This window comes from Cajanus cajan, chromosome 1 (assembly GCF_000230855.2).
Source record: "Cajanus cajan strain Asha chromosome 1, NIPB_CcT2T_4, whole genome shotgun sequence".
NCBI lineage: Eukaryota > Viridiplantae > Streptophyta > Magnoliopsida > Fabales > Fabaceae > Cajanus > Cajanus cajan.
This window is the reverse complement of record NC_138517.1, coordinates 67,903,031-67,913,193: the sequence shown is the minus strand read 5'-3', so window position 1 is coordinate 67,913,193 and position 10,163 is coordinate 67,903,031. Positions and strand designations below refer to the sequence as shown.

The 10,163-nt window shown below is 38.1% G+C and overlaps 2 protein-coding genes across 5 annotated transcripts in view; both read left to right on the top strand.

Annotated features, from left to right (window-relative positions):
* The window catches only part of POL{LAMBDA} (DNA polymerase lambda (POLL)), a 33,117-nt gene extending 32,553 nt beyond the window's left edge, over window positions 1–564 (top strand). For all 4 annotated transcript variants that reach the window (XM_083061899.1, XM_083061901.1, XM_020365317.3 and 1 more), the window contains 2 exons: window positions 7–91; window positions 174–564. In XM_083061899.1, coding sequence (XP_082918025.1) covers window positions 7–91; window positions 174–272 — 184 coding nt within the window. In that variant the 3' untranslated portion in view covers window positions 273–564. The remainder of the gene's footprint in view (window positions 1–6; window positions 92–173) is intronic.
* A 5,219-nt stretch (window positions 565–5,783) lies between these two features.
* On the top strand, window positions 5,784–6,922 carry LOC145955424 (uncharacterized). The gene is made up of 2 exons (XM_083070094.1): window positions 5,784–6,091; window positions 6,142–6,922. Exons 1-2 carry the CDS (start codon window positions 5,784–5,786, stop codon window positions 6,920–6,922), a joined length of 1,089 nt encoding a protein of 362 aa, XP_082926220.1.
* The last annotated feature ends 3,241 nt before the right edge of the window (window positions 6,923–10,163 follow it).

The window sequence follows — 10,163 nt, the reverse complement described above, 5'->3', positions numbered from 1 at the left end:
GTGCAGGTTGAGGCTGCAAGCAGAATCAAAAGGATTCCGACTTGATGATACAGGGTTGTTTCCAGCTACTCTAGGTTCTGGTGGCAAACGGGTATGGCTTAAAAGTTAAAAGAATCTTAGTGATAGCGTGTCTTGATTTGCTTGAATTCTCATATATACTTGTCCCACTGCAGGGTGCAAAAGGTAGTGCAAGTTTGAAATTTCATACCGAAAAGGAGGTATTTGATTTCCTGGACTTCCCTTGGCTGGAACCACATGAAAGAAATCTCTAAATATACGAATGGTTTGTAAGAAATCTTTTGCTTGCTGAGCTGAGTGCTGTTTTGTAAATATATATATAATGTATTCATGTGTCTGGCATTAGTATATTTTTTTTGTACAAAAAGTGGCTCAATTAGATGAGAACAGGATTTTTGTAGGGATTTGTTTAGAATGTATTATAAGTTAAATGTCATGACTACACATTAATTGAAACTAAATGTGGTCATCTCAAAAGATTGGGACAAAATCGCATAGCTTACAGATTGTTACACCTTATAGTACTTGGAGATAGTTTTCTTTCAACCCTGTCCTAATCTATTTCATTCCGTCAAAGTGTGGAAGACAATCAATACTATTTCAACTACGTTGTTTGAGAATTGTTTCTCCTAGGAATTTTCAAGCTCATGAGAAATGTTACTCAAATGTAAAAGGATTTGCTAGCTTCTACTTTAAACTTGTATGCATAAGCGATTTAATGTGAATTAGCGGCATGTATAAAGGTTGAGAAAACACTAAAGGTTCCATAATTCAATGGCTAAATATTTTTTAAAAAGTTATTGGCTTAATTTAGTGATGGCTTAATTGAAACTTAAATATCATCTAGTAAGGGTCAACAGTGTTTTTAAACCAAATGTTATCGGATTCGTCACCCCGATCCAATCCATTTTTTTAAATCGTGAATTAGTGTCCGTTTGATTTAGAACATAGTAAAATTTAATTTTGATGAAATTGAGTTTGAACTGTTGAATGCGAGTGAGATGTGTCAAAATTAATTTGAATCATATTCAGAGTATTGATCAACTACGTACGGAATCTTAAACTTGGCGACCCTACATATTAACTATGAATATAAAAATTGTTATCCGTTTATATTAGAGAAAACTGTAATATAATTTATTGACTGAAAATGAATATGATACAATAATCTGAGTCTCTATTTACAGTCCTATATATACTAGAGAGACTCGAGAAGGAAAAATGGAAAAATACTACAACTGACTAAGTTTATAACTAATTATCTAATTCAACAGCTAAATAACTCTAGTTGACTCTCACGCCCCGCTCCACCTCCTCCCCCACCCCCCAAACTAAAGGTGGGTGAGAACCAGTAGAAAGTTCACCCATATTGACTCCCCCATAAATAGCTTTGTTCAACTTACACACTAGCGTTTTATCATAAGCTTAAGAACTTTGGTTGAAGTTGTTGAAAACAGAACATGAAAAATAAAAGTGCAAGACAAAATAAGATATACAGGCTTAGATTAGAAAATTTGCTACTTCGCACATCCAAAAGGAACAAAAAGTGATATAATATATTTGAGTTATGAACTCAATTTTTCACATATTAAAAATGTTCACAGCAAATGTTTAAATACTAAAACTGACCGACACTTGATTGGATAAATACAATAAAATATGACTAAGCTAACAAGTAAAACATTACTTGCCTATACAATTTACTTTTTCTAAACATAAACAATTTTTAACCAAACTTACAAGTAAAACAAAAAATTGTAGAGACTTAAAAATATTTAATTATGGCAGTGAACAATTTTCAACTGCCTACAAAAGCATATCCCCATCAAGTAAGCCGTTAAGGGAGACATTGTTTACATCAAGTTGAAGAATAGGCCACTTGTGTGTAAGAACAAGGGAGAGAATGATTCTAATAGTGACAGGTTTTATCACCGGAGAGAATGTCTCATGAAAATCAAAACAATAGTGTTGATTAAATCTCTTTGCCACAAGTTTAGCCTTGTATTTATTTAATGAGACATCATCATTTTCTTTGACTCAAAATTCATTTATAGCCAATAGAAATCCTATGCGAGGGAAGAGGAACTAAAGTCCTGGTGTTATTCTTTTAAAGAGCAGAGAATTTTTCTCTCATAGCAGCCAACAATTTTGGATCTTGCAAGGCTTGTTAACATTTTTCGATTCAACATGGGAAAGGAGAAGGGTGGGATGAAGACGAGGTTGAACAATACTAGCTTTAGATTTGGTTGTCATAGAGCGAGTGTTTATAGGTCTAGGTGGGGTATGTAGGAATTCAGAAAAATTAGAAGGCTGAAATTCATGTATTTTTATTCATACTTGCAACCTTTAAATACACAAAACACATTGATACAAAAACTGCTCATAAACATAAAATTAAATGACAAATGTAAATACTCATAAAAGTGTAATAACATCTATAATTCCTATAATTAAAATTCATAACAGTAAGAATTCTAATAATGCTCCATTAATCTGAAATAAACTCAAATAATAGATGCTGATTCAGATTCTCAACACTCCTTGTATCAGTAGCTATTGGCTCCAAGTTTTCCTCTCAAGTTCTCAAACTTTCCTTTTGGAAGTGTCTTTGTGAAGATGTCTGCCAATTGATCTTCTGTCTTGCAATATACTAACACAACATTACCTTTTTTTTTGAAAATCTATAACAGAATACAACTTAATATTGAAGTGTTTAATCTTCCTATGAAAGACTGAATTTTTAGAAATTGCAATTGCTGCTTGATTGTCTACAAACACCTTAGTTGGATTTGTTTTAACCACTTGTAGATCATCTAGAATTTTCCTTAACCATAAAACTTGATTAACAGCTTCAGCAACAATCCACTTTGGATCCTTTTCTTCTTCAAAAAAATATGCAGGTTCTAATATAGAAATATTACATCTTTCATAAATATCAGAAAGTAATCTGGTTCCTCTAACTGGTGGATCATCAAAACTTTTATAAAAAAATTTATCTTTTTCTTCTATAAAAGAAAAATTAGGAACTTGCTTCCAATCATCTTTCTCCCAAATCCATTGTTTATCTTCAACAAAATGAACATCTATGCTTATGAGAATCTTACCAGTTTGTGGTTGGTAGACTCTATAAGCTTTTGAAGGTGTGTTATAGCCAATGAAAATTCTTGCTTCTGCCCTTTTGTCTAGCTTATCTCTTTTCACCTTTGGCATATAAGTGAAACAAATACAGCCAAAAACTTTGAAGTTTTGAACAAAAGGTTTATAGCCATACCATGCTTCATAAGGAGTTTTTCCTGGCACAACTTTTGTAGGAAGCCTATTTAATAGAAAAACAGTCGTATTTGCAGCTTCAACCCAAAACTTCTTCGGAAGTCCTTTCTCATGCATCATGCTTCTTGCCATCTCCATTATCGTTTTATTCTTCCTCTCACTCACTTCATTTTGTTGTGGAGTGTAAGGAGTAGTAAGTTGGTGCTTAATCCCAGCTTCTTCACATAAAGAATTAAATTGATCTGAAATGTGCTCTTTTCCATTATCAGACCGTAGAACTTGAATTTTACAACTAAATTGATTTTCAATCCAAGCCTTGAACCTCCAAAAATTCCTGCAACTTCAGATTTAAATTTCAAGAAATAAATCCAGCACATTCTTGTTAAATCATAAATAAAGAGAATGTAATATTTACTTCCATTTAGAGATAATTCAGGTAGAGGTCTTTCAAGGTCTATGTGAATCAATTGCAGTTTTTGTGATGCTCTCTAACTAGTTTGTGGAAATGGTAGCCTGTACTGTTTCCCATATTGGCATGCATTACAATTATTTAAGTCAGCTTCCAATGATGGCAAGCCTTCCACAATATTGTACTTTTTCATGTTCAGTAGTGCAACATGGTTAAATGACCCATTCTCTTGTGCCAAAGCTCAGTGACATTGATCGTGCTTGAAACAGCAGCTTGCACCTCCTCTATTAAATCTAAAGAGAAACTTTTTCCTTTCATTTTGACCTTGAACAGATCATGTCCACTTGCATCTTTAATCAAACACATTTTTGTCTTCAAATAGAATTTTGTAGCCCTTTTCAAGCAACTGTCCAACATTTGATTTCAGGTACATAAAGTACATCAGTGATTATTTTTGTACCTGAACAACTTTCAATTGCAACAATGCCCTTCCCTTTAACAGTTATGCACTCTCCATTGCCAATTCTGACTTTTGAAACAATTGTCCTATCCAGCTCCTTGAACAATTCTTCATCATAGGTCATATGATGTGTGCATCCACTGTCAATCAACCAGCTCTCACAATTGTTATTGGTGGCAAAACAAGTTGCTGCAAATAATTGTTCCTCCTCCTTTTTTTGGTCAGCCACTTGAGCCTCTGTTTGAGATTGGCTTTTGTTATTGCAAAATTTTGCAATATGACCAAGTTGGTTGCATTTGTTACAGCGTAAGTTGGGTCTTCTTCAACATCTGAAGTGGGGATGGTTTCTTTTTCCACAGTGCTGACAAGGAGGATGATTTGGTTTCTCATCATCTCCTTTACCACCTTTGTTGGAACTTTCTCCTTGCTCAAAGTTATTCCCTTGAGCCTTTTTTTTCTTTCCTTTGTAACCATGACTAAGTTTCAGTTTTGCCTGTAAAGCACCTTCAATAATGCCTTCCTCCCTCATGAGTCTCCTCTGTTCTTGGGCTTGCAATGCATACATCAATTATGCCAAAGTGATATTTGACAGATCTTTGGAATTTTCCAAAGAGGAAATGGTGGATGCAAACCTCTAAGGAAGAGTCACAAGGATTTTCTGCACTATCCTTGTATTAGAAAATTCTGTCCCATGCAACCTCACCTTGTTTACAATGCTTAGAAGTCTGTCAGAATATTCTTTCACCCTTTCTAACTCCTTCATCCACTGCATCTCAAACTCCCTGATCAAATTCAGCACTTGCATCCCTTTAACTCTCTCATTTCCTTCATACTCTTGTTTGAGAAAATCCCAGATAGCCTTTGTTGACTTTAGAGTCACAATTCTGGTGAAGATTGATTGAGAAACAACAGAAAATAGACAAGACATTGCCTTTGGTTTTCGTTGCTTTCTTTCCTTATGATACTTGATTTGATTAAGTGTTGGATTTTCTGGTAATTGGCCAACCTCATAATCCTCCTCAACAGCTTCCCAAAATCATTTGCATCAAGAAAAGCCTTCATTCTGACTGCCCATAGGTGATAATTCTCACCATCAAATGCTGGTAGTGTTTGGACTGAATAATCAGATTGCATTTTCAATTCTCAATATAAGTGTTTAGGTGTTTGGATGAACTCTCAACCTTACCAGGTCCCTCAAGAACAAAATAAGCTCTGATACAAACCTAACTCTTGTTATGAAACTTAAATTAGGAGTTTTATTTTGCTTGGTATTCCTAGAATAATATTATTGTTGTTAATTATGAGTAGCATTTAAAGATACAAACGTTGGTTTTTCTTTCTGCTATAAATAAGTGTAATATTTCATTTGCAATATGAATGAGAATACAGAGAGTTTATTTGCTCCCAATTTATGCCTTTTGTTCTCAACAAATTGGCATTAGAGCTTGAGTGCGTGAGGTGAGTGTGAGCCGACCTAGTGTACCCAGCCTGAGAGAAGAGTGACAAAAAGTCTTGTGAGGTGTGTGAGTGGAGCGTATACACTCAAGAGAAATGGCAGGTTTAACTAATGGCATTCCATTACCCAAGTTGACTAAAGATGTCAACTACGATAACTAGAAGGTGCAGATGAAGGCCCTTCTCGGCTCCCAAGATAACTGGGATGTGGTTGAGAATGGGCACGAGGAACTGGTGACTACCGAGGGGTATACAAATGCCCAACTGAATGCATTGAAGGTTGTTCGAGCAAAGGACAAGGCAACACTGTATTTGCTGTACCGAGCTGTTGACGAGTCGGGTTTTGAGAAGATAGCTAATGCTAAATCTTCAAAAGAGGCATGGGATATACTCGAGAAAGCAAAAAAGGGAGATGAACGCGTGAAGCAAGTTCGGCTTCAAACCCTTAGGGGCGAACTGGAAAACATGAGAATGAAGGAGTATCCGAGTTCATTACTCGGGTGGAAACTGTGGCGAACAAACTAAACAGGAATGGAGAGAATCTTCCCTCAAGCCGAGTTGTGGAGAAGATCTTAAGGTCATTGACAGATGACTTTGAGAATATAGTGTGTGCAATCGAAGATTCCAAGGATTTTTCAACGCTCACTGTCGAAGAGCTTACTGGGTCCCTAGAGGCGTATGAGCAGAGAAAGAAGAATAAGAAGGAGAAGGGGGAGTCTCTTGAACAGGCTCTCCAGGCGAAGGCAACAATAAAGGAGGAGAAGGTGCTCTATGCTCAGAGTACTAGAGGTCGAGGAAGAGGCAGAGGCCTAGGTGGTCGAGGAAGAGGAGGACGAGGTGATGAGTATGTCGGCCAACAGGCTCGGCGTGGCCGAGGTCAGGCTCGAGGAGGCCGAGGTCAGACCTGGGGTGGCCGATCAAACACAAATAACAATATTGAATGTTATAACTATGGAAAGTATGGACATGTTGCCAAGGAATGTTACTCGATCAAATGCTACAATTGTGGAAATCTAGGTCATATTTCCAAAGATTGTAGGTCCGAGAAGAAAAAGGAGGAACCAACAAACTTTCTTGCTGAGGAAGAAGATGAAGGAGTGTTGCTGGTGACAACCGTTCCAGAAACTGAGATCAAACCGAGTTGTTCTTCTGAGATCAAACCGAGTTGTTCTGATAACTCAGTTTGGTACTTGGACACCGGCGCAAGTAACCACATGTGTGGTGACGAGCATTTATTCAAAATACTTTCAAAGGAGGAGCTCGGATCCGTTTCTTTCGGCGATGCTTCGAAAGTAGCCGTCAAAGGCTGAGGAACGATCTGGTATCAACAGAGAAATGGGAAAATCGGAGAGATCAAAGATGTATACTACGTACCTGATCTAAAAAGCAACATACTGAGCATGAGACAGTTAATGGAGAAAGGGTACTCGGAAGACTCATTGCCTAGGTAGAAATGAAGAAAAATCGCATGTACAAACTTGAGCTGAAAATAGTTCAAGATGAATGCATGAAACTTGATTTGGAGGATGAGGCCATGAAGTGGCATCTGCGGTTCGGTCATCTTCACTTTGGGGGGTTGACCGAGCTGGTGAAAAAGGAGATGGTGTTTGGACTTCCTAAAATGGAGTTTGAAAAGAAGTTTTGTGAAGAATGTGTGATCGGGAAGCACGCGAGGACTTTTTTCCCAAGGAGTTCTGAGTACCGAGAAAAGGAGCAACTCGGACTGATCCATACCGATTTGTGTGGGCCAATAACTCCAGAATCATTCAGTGGTAAGAAATATTTCGTCTCTTTCATTGATGATTTCTCAAGAAAGACATGGGTTTATTTTTTGAAGGAGAAGTTAGAAGTGTTTGAAACCTTCAAGAAATTCAAAGTAATGGTGGATAAAGAAACAACTAAATTCATCAAAGCAGTCCGATCTGACAGAGGAGGCGAGTTCACTTCTGTTGAGTTCAACAAATACTGCGAGGAACTTGGGATCAAGCGTTTCTTGACTGCCCCATATTCTCCGCAGCAAAACGGTGTAGCGGAACGAAAGAATCGAACTATTCTTGATATGGTTCGATCAATGTTGAAAGGGAAGAACATGCCGAAGAAGTTTTGGGTAGAGGCGGTGCAGTGTGCAGTCTATGTACAAAATAGATGTCCACATGCAAAGCTAGGAGAAAAGACGCCTCAAGAGATCTGGAGTGGCATGAAGCTGAGTGTTTCTCATCTTAGGGTGTTCGGTAGCTTGGCCTATGGGCAAGTACCACGACAGCACAGGACAAAATTAGAAGATCGGAGCAAGAAGTACATATTTATTGGATATGATGAAAAATTCAAAGCATACAAGTTGTTTGATCCTGATAACAAAAAAGTGGTGGCGAGCCGAGATGTTCACGTGGAGGAAACAAAGCAATGGTGTTGGAATAACTCGGCCGAAGTAGAAACTAGCTCGGACATTGTTGTACCTTCAACAACAACTACCACCGAGTTCTCAGATGAAGAATCCGAGCCACAACAGCCCAGGATGAGAAGTCTGCAGGAAATATACGACACTACAAATGAAGTTCATGTTGTATGTCTTCTCGCCGACTCTGAAGACTTGAGTTTTGAGAAAGCTGTCCAAGATGAGAAGTGGAGAACAGCTATGGATGAGGAGTTTGGGGCGATTGAGCATAATAAAACTTGGGAACTGACCAACCTTCCTGAAGGAGCTCGACCCATTGGAGTATAATGGGTGTACAAAAAAAAGATGAATGCTAAGGGAGAGGTTGAGCGTTATAAAGCTCGGCTTGTTGTGAATGGCTATAAACAAAAGGAAGGAATTGACTATGATGAAGTTTTTGCTCCTATCACGAGAATGGAGTCAATCCGACTTCTGATCTCGTTAGCTGCTCAGAGACAATGGCAAATTCTACAGATGGATGTGAAGTCGGCCTTTCTAAATGGAGTGCTGAAAGAGGAGGTGTACGTCGAGCAACCACTCGGGTACATGAAGAGAGGAGATGAAAAAAAGGTGCTGAGATTGAGAAAAGCCCTCTACGGGCTGAAGCAAGCTCCTCGTGCTTGGAATGAAAGAATTGATGGGTATTTCAAGAAAAACGAGTATGAGCAATGTCCGTACGAGCATGCCTTGTACATAAAGAAATCAGGAAAGGATATGATGGTAGTTGCTCTCTATGTCGACGACCTCATATTCACTGGAAGCAATGCAAAACTGATTAAGGAGTTCAAGGAGATAATGGAAAAAGAGTTCGAGATGACAGACTTAGGCCTGATGAAATATTTTCTTGGCCTAGAAGTGAAGCAATCAGATGAAGGGATTTTTATATCCCAAGAAAGGTATACGCTTGAAATCCTAAAGAAGTTTAAAATGGAGGATTGCAACCCGGTCTCTACCCCAATGGAATCAGGCACGAAACTCTCAAAGTTTGATGGAGGAGAACGAGCTGATTCTGGGAGATATCGAAGCTTAGTCGGAAGTCTCAGATACCTTACAAGCACGAGACCCGACTTAATGTTGAGTGTTGGGATAACAAGCAGATTCATGGAGGATCCAAGCTACACACATTGGAAGGCCTTGAAGAGAATTCTGAGATATGTTCGAGGAAGCCTATCACTTGGTCTTTTCTATTCAAAATCGGATGACTACCGATTAGTGGGTTACTCGGATAGTGATTGGTGTGGAGATGTTGATGATCGGAAGAGTACTTCGGGTTATGTATTCCTACTCGGGAATACGGCTTTTACTTGGCTGTCAAAGAAGCAGCCCATTGTAACTCTGTCGACCTGTGAGGCCGAGTACGTGGCGGTATCTTGGAGCGTATGTCATGCAGTTTGGCTTTCAAATTTACTGAGGCATATGGGAGTGATCCGAGATGAAGCGGTTGTGATCCGAGTTGATAACAAGTCGGCAATCGAGTTGGCAAAGAACCCAGTTAATCACGGAAGGAGCAAGCACATTGACGTTCGATTTCATTTCATCCGAGAACAGATCAGAGAAGGAAAGGTCGAGTTGGAGCATGTCGGAAGCCGAGTTCAAGCTGCGGACATATTCACCAAGCCACTACCAACTACACTGCTGGAGAATTGTAAAAGGCTGATTGGAATGAGAGATGGGAAAAATATTTAAGTTTAAGGGGGAAATTTGTTATGAAACTTAAATTAGGAGTTTTATTTTGCTTGGTATTCCTGGAATAATATTAATGTTATTAATTATGAGGAGCATTTAAAGATACAAACGTTGGTTTTTCTTTCTGCTATAAATAAGTGTAATATTTCATTTGTAATATGAATGAGAATACAGAGAGTTTATTTGCTCCCAATTTATACCTTTTGTTCTCAACAACTCTGCATTATGACAATGTTTCCTCTCAACGGCTGGTGAGTATGAGGACATGTTAAACCATGACGTATACCTAGAGTATTAAAATAAGTAGTGAAAGGACGATACTCCCCTCCCCAGATTTAATGGACTTATAAAGTTGTAATTCAACCATTGTTTTAAATTGTTTGAATACCGTAAGAGCTTCAAACTTGGGTTTTAACAAATAAATCCAACTA